A 16420-nucleotide genomic window follows, 5' to 3' on the forward strand; every position below is an offset into this window, starting at 1 on the left:
GGTGGGCCACAACTGCAACGATTGACACCTGACAGCTACTCCAAGTCCGAGGACAAGAATCCTAGACCTGAGGGATTAGTGAATGAAGAAAGCGCGAGGACCACCTGAACAATCCTCGGGGCATGAGCTTACTTGGAGACATCCACATCTTGGAAACAAACCATGGGACAAGGCCTCACTTGGAGACATCCACACCTCGAGGATAGACCACGAGGCGTGGCCTCACTTGGGAGCATCCGCGTCTGGCCAGATCATAGTACTGAGGTGAATTTTACACTTCGAGGAGTTCTACGCGAGCTGTACGAAACCTCATTATCGCTCGGGGAGCTTAATTACTCCTCTAATGATTACCATGTGTCATCTGGTGAAAACACGAACAACAGAGAGAATCACACTTAGACAATGCTTATTAGTTATTATATAGTTCCAACTGATTATGTGTCATTATATGGCTGGTAAGAATCAAATGACATGCATTTATCCTAATCCGGGTCAAAGGGCTTTCAATGAAAATTTTCAAGCCACTACCACTTTTATAATATCAGTCATCATTTAAAATAAAAATTAATAATAATTACGAAGCATATACCATAAAAAACCAAGATTGATTAATTTTACTTATCATAGCCAACCAAAAGAATTCACAACCACCACCATTCCAATTTCATGTTCAACATCTTTACATATGTACACCTAAAAAGTTATCTTGAAAAAGGTTGCTCTAATTTAAGAATATATATATATATATATATCATTCTATTTTGTTTTCATACTATTTCACAAGCTTTCAGGCTTATCACCAACCATATTGCCATTTGTAGTAGAGCTTAAGGAGCTTTCAGACTCATCACCAACCACATAGCGATTCGTAGTAGAACTTAAGCCAGATAAGTGAAGTTGTTTTCGCCTCTTTACAAGGTTTGATGCGGTACACATATCCTCTTGAACCTCCTCACAATCAGGCTGCACCAAATGGAAACTTTGAGTTGAATCACAAAACTTTTTTAAATTGGAAAATGGAATTGATATGGATAAAACTTTCTTTCATTTTTAGTTGAATCGTACAAAGAAATTGAACCCCAGACCTGACCACTCAAACTAACCATCATGGGTCCATGAGTAACAATTGACTTTCCAACACTAACATATGAACAAATCTCAATATAGTAGTGGTAAAGAAGCGTTAAACTTGATGGTACGTCATTAAGATTTAAAGATATAAATGGAACTTTGAGAATGAATGAAATACTAGAAACTGTACCTTGATGGCTAATGCTTTATCAAAGCTTTGCATAGCGCCATCAGGCTCTCCGAAGTTTAAATGTGCTCTGCCAAGGGTGATCCATGCCTGAAATATCAAGTTTTGTATGAAAACAATGAATATCTTTGAGATGTCTATAACAGGAATAGGTCAGCACCTGAGTAAACAGAATATACAAAATAACATAATCGTGGATAACACCTTTGGACAACATATAGTTACAAATATGCAGTCATCTTGGATATCCTATTCGAAAGACTACCTATGATGAGTAACAAAATGAACTCTTGATTCCTCTTTTCTTAGTAGCGTACCGACAATATTAAAAAGGATTGCGAACATAAGGATTCTTCTCGAGAGAGAAATGAAGCGACTTTTATGGGGAACAGCCATGGCCAATCTGGCCCTAGAGAATGAATGGCACCTAGACAAAAATGATTTCCCAGGGCAATTCGCATCAACATATTTGATTTCTTAACCTCTGATGATAAATTTGAGATGAAATGGTGAATTCTCTTTAAAAGCTACTCAATCTTACTGATTGTAATATGGTCAAAATGATTCTTTCTGTTAAATGATGATGTTGGAAGTTTCATTTAGGTGACAATCCTTAGATTCAATGGGCATAACATCACTAGCGAGACTACTAAATTTGTAGTTTGAAGGTGTAATGTACCTCTGCCCATGAAGGCTCCAATTCAGTTGCTCCTGCCAATTTGCAATACATATCTTATTAGTATATCTATCAGGAACTTTGCAGTTGAAACACATAAGAAATAACACAAAAACCACTTCTGAACTCCATATTAAAGCAAGAACATGGCATTGATAACAGCCCAAAAGAAAAGTAAGTTTGCAGCATTTCAAAATATAAACTCAAATTATCTGGCTCAATGATGCCCAATAAAATATAATAATAATAATAACCACATCATTTATACAGAACCACCAAGCACAACAGATGAAATGTAACTGAAAAACCAAAAGTGAATAAGAATGAGCTAGCAATAGCACGCACGAGAAGCTGCTTTCAAAGCACTCCATGCATCTCCCAATTCAAGTAAAATTTGAGCTTTCTGTTCATGTAAAACTGCATTTTGAGGATTCAACATAAGAGCAGTCTCCCATTTCCCCAATGCTTCACGGTGCTCTCCATCCTTTAAAAACATAATTGCATTATTATGCAGAAAGAAATATAGTATATAAAACATATACAAGCACATTTCAATTTCATTATATTCAATTAATGACTTACAAAGCATTTCACAGAATTGCATCAACCACAGAAAAGTCATAGAAAGAAAAAAATACCCCTTTGCCAAATACGATTTTGCTTGGGGAAGGTTTAGGTTTTCCAGACAACTTTTCTTTTTCTTTTTTGAGTATCTAAACCCAAACTTTAGCTTTCAAAATAATACAAGCACTCAATTTAGGAGAAATTCACAAAAACCCATCAAGGAATTCACACATACAATGATTTTTCAACACAAAACTGAAACTTTCTACACCAACAAACCAATATTGTTACTTTCTTTAATAATAATCAAGTAAAAAAAATGGGGTTACCTCGGCGAGCTTGTTTCCCTGAGCTTGAAAGGACTGAGCAAGTTTCTTAACGTCGGAAGAGTCCGAGGGATCATCGGAGGCAGAGAGGTCGGCGCGGTCTTGGTTCAAATTCAAGTTCAAGCCGCCGCTTGAATTGTCATCAGCAGCACCATTTTCGTGTTGAGGGTGTGTCGTATTAGCTTCGGAATTGTCGTTTTGGGGTTCGAAAGGAAGGTCTGGGTATAGAGATAAGGACCTTAAAGGCCTCTTCTTGGTGTCCTTATTCTTCCATGTTAGTTTCATCTTCTCTGAACCAAAAATTGCTTTGGCTATTGCCTGCCTCTACTTCTCACTTCTTTTTCCGACAACAATGTCATACTAGACAAACATTGATTATAGGAAAACTATGAATTAAAAATTGTAAACAGAATAAGTAAAGAAACTGAGGAAAATATTTTTCTATAATTATATAAAAAGAATTTTTATATTATAAAATTTTACTATATTCAAATTTTAATTTTTCTAGGAAAAAAAAAAATCACAATATTTTTGCTTTGACTCCTAATAAGCATAAAAAATAAGCTCATCTTTTGAGGCAGATAGATTATGTGTCACTTTGATTCCTCTAAGATCAATTTTCCAACTATTCAAGTAACAATGAGTAAATTTTTCACTCCATATCTATTCAACTATTATGTACACTTCCATATCTAGAACATCTCACAAAGTCATGCTCTCAAACATCTATGAGTGCATCCGCTCATGAAAACTCTCTTTAATCAGATACTTACATTGTCTATAAGTTCTTACTATGGTAAAGCAAATCCCACCAGCGATATCCACTTAGGCATTCACAAACCAAGTAGCAAGTGTGGTCAAGAATCAATACCAAGCTGACGTGTTAACATCATGCCATTAAATTTTACTACATTTAATTTTTAATTTTTCTAAAAAAAATCACAATATTTTGTTTGACTCCAAATAAGGAAAAAATAATTTTTGTATGAATTCATTTTTTTCTGAATAAAACTCAAATAGAGAAAAAAAAATACTGAATGAAAAAAAATTTCCTATCACTTTGAGTTTAAAATAAAATAAAAGTATTTATTTTTGTTCACTTCCCAATTTTTTATATTTTGAAACATTTATATTTTAAAAATTAATTTTTATCAATTGAGCCCCTCGACTATTCTAAATTATATTGATTAGTCCTAAAAATTTATTTTATTAGGTTAGTCCCAAAAGTCGATTTTGCATTCATTAAGTTCTCAATCTTTCCAAATTATCTCAAGTGCGTCTCAAATATTATTTTTGCTTATTGCTTTCTTTTAAAATTTACTAAGAAAATGATAAATTAACATTAATATATTTACACTCATCTTTGGGTATACTAAGACCATCTCTAATGGAAGATACAATTGTTGTGTTATATTTAGCACAAAAAGTAAATAATTGATATATTTGACACAACTTTTAAAAATGAATGCAAATATGGATATTTCATTAATGCAACTGTTGGGGACTAATATTATAAAATAAAATTGACTTTTGAGACTTATATATTACAAAATGTAAAAAATAAGAATATAAAAAACTTTTAACAAACTAATCTTATTGATTTTACTATGTAAATTTATAAGGGAAATTTTACCCTTTATGCATCATAACATATTTAATTTTTTTAAAATGCCAACAAAAAAATTCTCCCCATAATATGCCCCCTCTTATATTTTGGACAAAAATACCCTCCTCACTTAAATTTAACACTTCACACATTTTTTCTCTCTATCTCTTTCTCTCATCCCTCATTTACAGCCATTTTTTCACAGCTCGGAGGTAGAACGGATTGGAAGTTTCTTGGCGTTTTTAAGAGAAAAAATCATGGGTAAGTATCATTTCATTAATGTACTTATGAATATGAAATGTCATGGTTAGATATTAGATTCGAACTGTTCCGCAGTTGAGTTTGTATTTTTTTCTACAATTTTTGAACTGTTCTTCGGATCTGGGATTTCCAAAATCGATGGTACATCGATGCCATTTCGATGGTACATCGATGCCACTTCGATACTGAGGCGAACATCTAAATTAGATGATATTTTCGATGTAATATCGATGGTGTATCGATGTCATATATGTTGATTTGGTTCAGCGTCGATATGGCATCGATGTGGCATCGATATTACATCGAAATTGAATCGCATACATAGGGCAACCATCAACATTGATGGCATTTCGATGGTACATCGATGCCATTTCGATACTGAGGCGAATTTCGATGTTAGTATCGATGTAATATCGATGGTGTATCGAAATGCCATCGATGCCATATATGTTTATTTGGTTTAGCGTTGATATGGCATCGAAACTGAATCGCATACATAGGGCAACCATCAGCATCGATGGCATTTCGATGGTACATCGATGCCATTTCGATACTGAGGCGAATATCTAATTTCGATGTTAGTATCGATGATGTATCGATGTTGAATCGATACCATATATGTTTATTTGGTTCAGTGTCAATAAGGCATCGATGTGGCATCGAAATGGTATCGCATCGAAATGGCAACCATCAGCATCGATGATGCATCGAAATGTCATCGATGTGGCATCAATTTTGAACTACAATACAGATTTTCATAGGCATCGATATATCATCGATTCTTCATAGATTACACTTTATTTTTATAATTTTTTTTTTTTTTGTAAATTTGCAGGTTCCAGAGTTAATATAATTGTTTCTTACAACGGTGTTTGGGAACGGAAAGGAGAAAAATGGAATTTCAAAGCTGGTTTGAACACTATAATACATGTACCAATTGATGTTGGTTACATAGAATTATTGGAGAAGTTGTATTCAAAGTTGAAAGTGGATAGGTCATTATTTGACTTAAAGTTAGAAGTGTCGTTTACATGCAATGATTTTAGCGTAGATCCCATTGAAATCACAGATGATGAAGGAGTTAGTGCTCTTATTCTTGAAAATTCAAAGTCCTTAAAACATCGGGTTCCTTTATGCGTTAGTTCAATTGCAAAGAACATTGCTCTTATTGATCCATCTCCTAGAGCGAGTGTTAATATGGAAAATCATAATCAATCATGCACGGCTGTTCCACAAACAGCTCCTGGGCCAAGTGTATGCATGGGAGGTCCTAGTCATAATGAAACTTTTTTTCCCCCAACAAATCTCCCGCATGATGATGGGTATGAGTATGAGCCTTATGTCAATGACGATCCAGTTGCCCTTTTTGGTGATGATGATGAAAGAGTTGAGGGGTGTAGTAGTTCTGATGATAACTCAGAGGATCAGTTGTCGATGCTACATGGGGTTCAAGTAGATAATTTAAATGTACGACCATTGCCAAGTCGTCAAGAAAACCAAGGACGGAGGACTGCTGGATCAGAGAGCAGTCGTCCAACTACATAAGATGATTGAAATAGATGGAGTTCTCCAGCGTATACTGTTGAAGATATCCCATACCCCTCTTATGTTATCCCCACGTTATCTGGGGTGAGTTGTGGAGTAATAGAAGTTGGGAAAGTTTTTGAGAACAAGTTAGAGTTGAAGACGAAGGCACACTTGTATGCAATGAAGCAGAACTTCGAGTTTGTGGTGAAGAAGTCAGGTACTGAAGTTTGGTATATCACTTGCAAGGATCCTGATTGTGGGTGGAGATTGAGGGGGAAGAGAATTCTTAAATCTGATATGTTCAAGATAACTCATTTCACCAACAAACACACTTACTCACTTGACCTCCGACATAAAGGTCATCGCCAAGCTGCACCTTGGGTTATTGGTCATTGCATAAAGAAAAAATATCAGACTGGATCGAATGCGTACATGGAAAACAACATAAGAGAGGACATTAAGAATGATTATGGCATTGAGTTGTCATATGGAAAAGCTTGGAGATGTCGAGAGAAGGCTCTTTCTTATGTCAGAGGGACACTGGAAGCATCCTACCAAAAGTTACCATCGTACCTGTTCATGCTTCAACAGAAAAATCCCGGGACGTTGACAGATTTTGTCACTGAGGAAGATCGATTCAAATGTTACTTTTTCTCACTCGGAGTTAGTAGAAGAGGGTTTCGTACATGTCTTCCTGTGTTATGTGTGGACGGTACATTTTTAAAGACAAAATACGGTGGGCAGATGTTATGTGCAGTCGCACTGGATGCAAATAACCATCTATATCCAGTTGCATTTGGTATTGTGGATAGTGAGAATCATGATTCTTGGAAGTATTTCATGTCAAAGCTAAAGGAATCGATTGGGGAAGTCGAGGACCTGGCGTTTGTATCTGACAGGCATGCAAGTATTACACATGCCTTGGAAACTATTTTCCCCGATGCCTATCACGGTGCTTGCTACCACCACATTAGTATGAATGTGGTTGCTAAATTCAAGACTGATCATTGTCATGTGTTGATGTATAATGCGGCATATGCTTTTAGGAAATCCGAGTTCCACGCTAACTTCGAAAAAATCAAATCAAAAGACCCAGCCATTGCTCAATACCTAGAAGGCATGGGTTTTGATATGTGGTCCCGTGCTTACTTTCCTGGAAATAGGTATGTCATTGTGAATTATATTTTAATTTATGAAATCTTCTAAATGTATGTTACTATTAAATTTTAGTTTTCCTGGATACTAAGTATAATATAATGACAAGCAATTACGCTGAAAGTTTCAACAATAAGACTCGGGATGCTAGGAGCTTTCCGATAACTACATTCGTCGAATTTATTCACTTCACACTACAATCCTGGTTCTGTGATAGGATAGAAACTAGCGAGAAGACAACTACAACTCTTGCACCGACCTATGAGAAAAATTTGGTGGATATGGCTGAGAAAGCTTGATTCTTGATTCCTTATGCAATAGGGAGGCATGAGTTCCATGTGTTAGATGGTGAGCTGAATGGTGAAGTCGACCTCCTGAATAAGACATGCACATGCGGCGTGTTTCAGATTATTGGTATCCCATGTGCTCATGCACTATCTGGATCCCTTAAGCGAGGGGTGAACTTTTATTCGCTGTGTTCAGATTACTATAAAATTGAGACATGGAGGTCCTCTTACACAGAATCTATATATCCTACTGGTAACAAGGAAGAGTGGATTGTTCCACATGACATTATGACAATAACAGTGAGAACACCTGTGCAGAAAAACCCGGTTGGTCATCCAAAGAAGAAACAAGGTAGGCCTAAGACGAAACACCATCCTTCCAATGGAGATAAATTGGTTGTTCCACGCAAATGCAGCACTTGTGGAGGTCTAGGCCATAATAGGGCAACTTGTAAAGTTTGTGTTTGAAATTTATGGCATCAATGTTAAACTTTTTATTTGGGTACTAATGGTCTTTGTTACTCTTTTTATTTGTGTATTGATGGACTTTGTTACTCTTTTTATTTGTGTATTAATGGACTTTGTTAATCGAAACGACATTTTTTATATACAATACTAAGGAGAAATATACTATTGCGTGTCATCGAAATCAAAATAAATGTTCTAACATCAAGGGTACACATTCTCATAAAAAATGTCGATGCATAATTTATCCCTGAAGTACTGAATGTTGTCCTCGATGGCATATGATAAGGGAATGTCTCCAAGAATGAACTCCAAGTGTTTGATGGTGAGTACGGTGGCTTTCACGGGGTACGTCTTCGACAACTCAAAAAGACGTCTCCGTATAAGATAATTCGCAGCGTCGAGATGCTGCAAATAAATAGAGTAACGTTAAGGAAGAGTGGATTGTTAAAATGAGATAAATGTTCTAACAAACATAAGAGACTTACAGTTTCTGCCAACTATTCTTTTGCCACCTTCAACTTCAAGAACCAAACAGGGGTCCCATCACAACATTCCAACTTCCTCGGTCTGTTGTTGTCAATCTCACCGAGTACCCATCGGTTAAAAGTTATCAACATATCTTTATCCAACACCTTTAAAGGAAGGATCATAACTGGGTCCTTGAACTTTGGTTTCTTGGTTGCTGGAGTATAGTCCTCATACCTTACTGGTCTCTGTCTAGTGCGTTTACATGTAAAGGAGCAATTAGTATCTAATCTCTTTAAAAAAAAAAAAAAAAACTCATGGATTAGTCGTACCTAAGGCCGTCTGCACTGGCTGAGAAGGTGTGGCTTCTCCAACAGAAGGCTCGTAACATGAGGGGAGAATGTCGTACTCTACATCATCTGTTGGAGTGGGTGCATGAGTATGTGCAGGAGTAGGTATACCACCTAGTGTTGCCAGCTTCTCTAATATGACTTCTTGATTTTTAAGGACGATACCTAGAGTGGCCTTAACATTGTCCACTGCACCTGATAGTCTGGCTATCTCACCCAACACCTCCTCAAAAGCCCTAGGAGCAGGAGCAGAAGTAGGTTATGTACTAGTATTTGGAGCAGACTCTGTCGGGGCATCCTCCACAAATATGCCAGCCTCAACGGCTATCTCAGCCACCGTAGCAGCCTCTGCCTCAGGATCGTAAGGTCTTCCATCCTCTGGTGCAGGCTGGATCATATTCTGCAGCATCGCATACCTAGGAGCATCCCCCTCTGTCCTCTGATATATGGCATCAAAGAAGTCTCACTCATTTGGTCGAGGCCTTAGGATAGAAATGCATGACAACTGTAATGGAAACAAAACAATCAAATTAGAAACGACATAAGTTGATTAGTATAATTCAAAATTTCTTGAATTATTTAAATGTATTATAACTTACATGTCTCCTCGCAAGTACATCCGTCAAATGCAAATGCTTCGGCTGGCCTATGCTCTCCCACTGTAGCATCCTAGGGAACTTGAATCCACAGGGCTTGGCGTGTTCCTTCTGTAAATCAAGAATCGTCTCGTATGCCCAATATTGCAAGGCTGGTGGATACCCCTTGCAAGTGTACTTTGCCTCCACCTTAAAACCCTTAGAAGACTCCGCCTCAGTGATCTTCTTCGCCTTCTTACCTGGTATTGTACCACCAATCGCTTTCATATCTCTATTGAGTTGTTTCACAGTTTTATCGAATGAAAGGGATCCCCATGGATACTTCTCAAAATAATTTAAATCCACGACCATCGACAATGAATCTCGCCAAATAGCATTGTCGTTCTCAGCACCCAATAGTATCCCCTCCACAAAGTAAACCAAACCAAGCTTGTACAAATCATCAGGTACATCGCACATACTAAAAGCTCATTCCAACATACTGAACCGAATCTCTTTCTCGGGTTCCACACTAAAATATGTATCAACTAGGCGGGAGGAAGTAATGTGAGGTTCAATGTCAACGGCAAGTGGTGGACAGGAGCAGCTCAGGCTGGTGATAATGGCAAACTCGTGCACCCCAAACTTACATAAGTTTGGGCCCATCAAGAAGTGCACCTCATCGCCACGTGGAGACTTGACCTTTCGCAAAAGCAGTGTGTGCACCAATGCCCCAGAGAACGAAAAGGGAGTGGCTGTGAAGAATGGTCCAAAAACAGACTCATTCACCCTCCCCAACAATCCATGCTCCTCAAATCTTTTCTTCAATTTTGTTAACCTCCCGGAACCCCTATAGGCCATACGACCGACATAATGATCCTCCATAGGGATCTCAAGCGGTGGGATATGTTTGGGTGGCATCTGCAAAATATCCACACAAAAAAAAAGAATTAGTTGAATTTATAAAAAATACTCAATCTGTTGTTGTTATCGAAATGGAATCGATGTACCATCGAAATAGCATCGATGGAGCATGGAATCGATGCATATATGTTCAGCATCGATATGGCATCGATGTGGCATCGATATATCATCATTTTCCATCGATGTAGCATCGATAAACCATCGATGGCCTTTCGATGGTACATCGATGCAGCATGTCGATGATACATCGATGCCATTTCGATGGTACATCGATTCCATTTCGATGGTACATCGATGCCATGTTGATGCTAATGCGAACATCTAATTTAGATGTTATTTTCGATGTGATATCGATGGTGTATCGATGTCGAATCGATGCCATATATGTTCAGCATCGATATGGCATCGATATACCATCGATTGCGCATCGATTATTCTTTAGCATCGATTATGCATCGATGTGGTATCGATAAACCATCGATTATGAAAGAATCGACATGGCATCGATGGAGCATTGATTGCTCACTGTATGTCATCGATGGAGCATCGATGTGCAATCGAAAGAACATCGACCCACAAAATTTTTGCAGAATGCACATAGAATCAAACCCATTTTAAGCTACATTTTTTGCAAAATAAAGATTAACAATCAAACCCATTTCATCGATTTATACATTACGATTCAAATTTTTTTATTAAAAAACCACATGACAACCGAATGTCTTACCTTACCGTGGCCGGCGATGGAGAAGACAGCGGCTGTGAGGAGAGAGAGAGCTTCGCCTGAGAGAGATGGTGAGAATGTGAACCGAGAGAAAATAATGAGAGAGTTTGGCTGGGAAGAGGGAAGAGTTTGGTTTGGCTGGGAAGAGAGAAGGTGAGGGGTCTCGATTAGTGATAGGGTATTTTTGTCCAAAATTTTAAAATGGCATATATATGAGAGAGTATTTTATGTTGGCATTTTAAAAAAATTAAGTATGTTATTGAACATACTGTCTAAAATTTTCCATTTATAATTACCATTGCTTGGTGTAGTTTTATGATCGCTTGAATGACATTAAGACAAATCTAATAAAATATTGAGAAAAAATATCGATGGCTTAGTGAGGGTTTGGAATGTAGGACTAGATTGGACTAGATTATCTTAGTATTATAATGGGATTGGTGCATTTTGTATTAAAAGAAATAGTATAAAATATTTAATAAAAACAAATATGTTAAAATAAATAAATTAAATAATTTGAAATAAAAATAATAATTCTTGAAATTAAATAATATTTAATAAATAAGTTAATGATATATAATTTAATTTTCAATATTTAAAAAAATCATAATAGATAAATAAAAAATAAAAAAATCAATAAAATTTAATGGCAGACAAAATTTATTATTTTTAAAATAAAAAAATTTATCATTTTTAAATCAAATTAAATGTATTAGAAAAAAATCTAGTTATAAGAAAGAAAGATAAAAAAAAAAAACTTCTATTGTATGGGACTAAACTATCCGCATTTTTTGTGGGTTAATATAGTCCCTCATTTACGGGACTCAATTGTAAATTTGGACATAAATATCTAGTTCTATAAAACTTTGAAAAATGTCCAAACAGAGTATAGGACAACTTTATCCAATCCACTAGTTTTGTCCAATGGTCCAAACAAGCTCTGAAGGTACAATAGGCTTGGGGTGTTCTCAAAGATAACAGGAAGAAGATGCTTAGATGCATGTTTGTATCTTAGAGGTAGAAAGAAGTAGATGAGAGAATTTAAGTTGTTTCTAAAGTTTAGGATGAAATAAAGTGATTTTTACATCTTCATACCAAACAACATAATTATCAGACCAAACCAAAAAATTGTTATGCCTAGTCATACTAAATTCATTGATATAAGTAAACCATGAATTAACGAATAATGTGTAATTAAGGAGTATGTTTATCATTACTCTTACCAAGTAATGAAAGACACACTCCCAAATTCTACACTATTTTTTCACACTATATTTACCAAAAAAAGATTCACCTGATGACGTGGCAAGATTAGTAACACGTGGGATGCGCGTGATTGTTTAAGTGGTTACTTTCTGGTCGACCATTGACCGGAAGAGAATTCACTCGGTAAAAGGCATATTCCGTAAGTCGACCAGGACTGGTCGTAGTATTTTAGATATTTTTTAAAGACATTTGATCTTGCATTTATGTAATAATTGTAATGTCCATTATTATTTGAGATACGCTCGTATTAAATATAATCTAGGCCCAACGACCCATGAGGAGATCCTTGAGCCTATAAATAAGACTCAAAGGGTTCATGAGAGGGAACTTGGATCTTTTCCTTTTTGGGATCTTTAGAGACGGAGAGAGAATTATTGTTCTTACACAATTATTTTGTAACTATCATTGAGCTTGTGAAACTTAGTAAACCCTAGTTTACTGATCGCAGGTTTTCATTACATTAATAAGAACACTAAATGGATGTAGGTCATTACCATCATCTGGGGTCGAACCACTATAAATCTTTGTATCATTTATCTTTTTGGCTTAAATTCATCTCATTTCTGTCGTTTTACTTGACTCCATATCGTTGACTAAATCGAGGGTTAACATTTTGGTGCTTTCGTTGAGAGCTGAACTCAAGACCTCCAGGAAGAAGAATGGCGAAAACAACTAGGAAAATTGGGCAAACTTCTGGTGCTGCGCCAACCCAACCTCCTCGCAAGGTGTGGCTGAGGATGAGCCACAAGTGGAATTGGAAGAGGAGGAGATGGATGCTGAGACTTTGAGAACAACTCTGATGGTGCTGCAAGAAGAATTGGCCAATCTAAGGGCTAATAAAGAGAATGTGGCTGAAACAATGGTGTTGCAGCAAAGGGAAATTGATAGGCAACGCCAAGAGTTGAATGAGCGGCAGGCTGACATGGACCGCCGGCAGAGGGATGCCACCGCTGCTTTGGAGGCAGCCATTTAGTTGGTCCAAGGACAGCCAGCGCCTGCCTCCCAACTGGAACAGCCACCTAGTACTCACCCGCAACAAAATCCACAATCAGATCATCCCAGCATTACCACAATCTGCCACAACTGGCAAACCCTCAGAGGCCAGAGCAACCCCTTGCTGCTCAACAGGAGATACCATTCTAGGATCCTGAGTAGCAACCACCATCTCACGCTGGTCGAGATAACCCTCAGCAGCAAAGGCAGAATAGGGCCGGGAAAAATCCTAGAAGCCCTAGATGCTAGATTGCTGAGGAGCAAAACCCTCCGAGCAGAGGACAACGTCCTTCTGCGAGCAGAAGATAGGTGGAATCAGGCTCTGTGGTCAGGGGTCCCTCATGACATCATAATTCCAAGGGACCAACCGACCAACACAGGCCTCCACCCATTGATCGGGATATTTCAGCAAGGAGAGAGGGAAATGGTGCGAACAGTAGGTCACACTGTCATCGGTCACAATTTAGAGATGGCCATGATTATAATGAGGCAGATTCTGGCAGGAGAAATGCTGGTTGGCGAAAAGAAGAGTGGAGTGAAGCGCAAAACCCTCCAACAAGGGAGAACCGACCATGTAACGCCCCACTACCTAGGGACCGTTACGGTGTGCATTTTAAATAGTGCTAAACTCGCTAACCGAGTCATTTGGCCATAATCGTGTAACTAAGTATGATTAGCGGTTTATGATTAAATTTTTTGGTTAAGATATAATGTTTCACTAAAACGTTTACTGTATACATTGGGATCCCAAAAATATAATTTAAAGGTTAATTACAACAAAAGATTTACAACCAGCCGACCTAAGCGGAAAAATAGGGTTTAACCCTAGTTCCTCTTTAAGCCCTTGGCCATGGCGGTCGACCAGCCGCATATGTACACATCGTCACTTAAGCTCTCCAACTCAAGAATGGTCCAGCTTTCTTTTGCCTTTACCTGCACTACATAGCACCCGTGAGCCAAAGCTGAGCAAGAAAACTTAATATGCTCATGAACAAGTAATAACATGTTACTAAGTCATAACAGGCATGCCTAGTAGTAATAACTCTACTCATGCATGCAAGCAGGTGCAAATAAATGTTTGTGGAGTCTTGCGCTCTGAGGTAGATGGCTAATAAGTCTCTCTGAGATAAACGACTAATAAGTCTAACTGAATAGTTGACTAATAAGTCACTCTGCATAGTTGACTAATAAGTCTATCTCGGTCAGATGACTGATAAGTCTATCTCGGAGGTCACATACCCTCCTAGCCATGTGACGTGTAGGTCACCTTAGCCTTTTGGCTCTGGCTCTAAATAACTAGCCTTTAGACTAGACAAGCGCTTTTGGTTTTCATCGAACTTAAGGTCGGTCCGGCATTAATGCTCATGATGAGTCATTCAATGCTGATGTCGATTAGATCTAATCTTTTCAGCTTGCATTAAACACACTAAAACTGTTCTTGGCTCATAAGTCAATACTATACGACTAGTGCTTAGTATTACTACCGAACTTGACTAATGAGTCACAACTTCAAAGTTAATACTGACACCATTGCTGATTCTGACTAATGAGTCAGTGCCATTCACAAGTAAGCAAGATTTGCTAAGCATTTGATATGCAATCAATGTCCACACTTAAACACTCAACATGCCTCATTAATAACCATGCATGTCACATATGGGGTGCAGTTTTCTTACCTCTGGTTCGAGCGAGAAATACGTTAAGAACGACCCTTGAGAATGATCAATCCTTTAATCCCTTAGCGGTCACCTAGTCATAACCAAATATAACCTTCATCAATGAAAATGAGCAATGAAAGGTTCATGACCTAAACCTCACTCCCGAGACCTCGAATTGTACCCAAACGGTGAGTAGATTTGATCCCGAGCCTTAGGAATTAAAACCCCGAGCCAAAAACCCTCAAAAGTGCCCAAAATATGCATCAAGAAAAACAGGGTAGTGCTACAACACTGCCCCCCTAGCGCCCCAGAGCTACGACCAGGGCAGTTTGGCCCTGGACTGCGCTGTAGCGCCCTCCCTTGGGCGCTATAGCGCTAGGACCAGGCTGAAACAACCCTGGTTCTTCCTCCTTCGATTCTTCCACTTCCAACCAGAAAAACATGCTTCCAAACTTCATCCAAACCCTCAAATATACCCAAATATCTACTCCACATGTCCTAGGCATCATAACCCAAGCAACCCTTGCCAAAACTCCCATCAATTCTCATCTATCCAAACTAGAAATCAAGTTGAAAACCAAAAGGAAAACAGAGCATAAACCTGAGTTTTAATGGCTAGAAACTCACCTCAACCTTAGAATCACACCTTCTTCAATGGTAGGACATAACCCTAGATCATCAAGGCTTGGTTCTCTAGCTTGGTTCCTCAAAAGAAACTTCAAAATTCAAGAAGAAATGATGAACAAATGAAGAGGAAGAAGTGCTCTGTTTTCTACAACCTTATAAGCTTTTAATGGCTGATATATATCCTTTAGGGTTAAAAGACTAAAATACCCTTAGGTTATTTAAAATCCTTTTAAGGCCACCAAGGGTAAAATCGTTCTTTCCTGCCTACCTCGTTAATCATAATTAACATTCTCCAATTCTCGTTATTCTCAAATGCTAATAAATCATATCCCATTACCATTTAATTCCCAGTAATGAACTAATCCTCAAATTTTCAAAATGCCCTTATATGACCAAACCTCGTTATCACCTCGAGCCCCAAAATCAACCTCGTTATGACCAAACCGCTAACATGCATTAAAAGATCGCCTCATGCCGAAAAGCTCGAACAAATCCACATTATAACATGGCATCATCAATATTTCACCAGCATACATGAAAATACACAATTACGCCCTCAACAAGCCAAATTACCAAAATGCCCTTATAATGAAAAATGGACACATATGCATGCATTTATCATGATATAATAATATAATTCACATAAACATGCATATAATCATTTAATGGCATGATAAATCAATTATGGCCCTCCTGGCCTCCTAATCAAG

At 37.7% G+C, this 16420-nt stretch overlaps 2 protein-coding genes across 2 annotated transcripts; one reads left to right on the forward strand and one right to left on the reverse strand.

Annotated features, from left to right (window-relative positions):
* Positions 1–604: 604 nt before the first annotated feature.
* LOC133824102 (uncharacterized) lies at positions 605–3222 on the reverse strand. The gene is made up of 5 exons (XM_062256968.1): positions 2828–3222; positions 2280–2418; positions 1938–1969; positions 1262–1348; positions 605–963 (listed from the first exon to the last, which is right to left on the reverse strand). Exons 1-5 carry the CDS (start codon positions 3107–3109, stop codon positions 778–780), a joined length of 726 nt encoding a protein of 241 aa, XP_062112952.1. The 5' UTR covers positions 3110–3222; the 3' UTR covers positions 605–777.
* Positions 3223–6797: 3575 nt separating this feature from the next.
* On the forward strand, positions 6798–8128 carry LOC133825667 (uncharacterized). Its single transcript, XM_062258581.1, has 3 exons — positions 6798–7381; positions 7498–7583; positions 7695–8128. The coding sequence occupies exons 1-3, from the start codon at positions 6798–6800 to the stop codon at positions 8126–8128; spliced, it is 1104 nt and encodes a 367-aa protein (XP_062114565.1).
* Positions 8129–16420: the final 8292 nt, after the last annotated feature.

The sequence above is a fragment of the Humulus lupulus genome, chromosome 3 (assembly GCF_963169125.1).
Source record: "Humulus lupulus chromosome 3, drHumLupu1.1, whole genome shotgun sequence".
In the NCBI taxonomy this organism is placed as follows: Eukaryota; Viridiplantae; Streptophyta; class Magnoliopsida; order Rosales; family Cannabaceae; genus Humulus; species Humulus lupulus.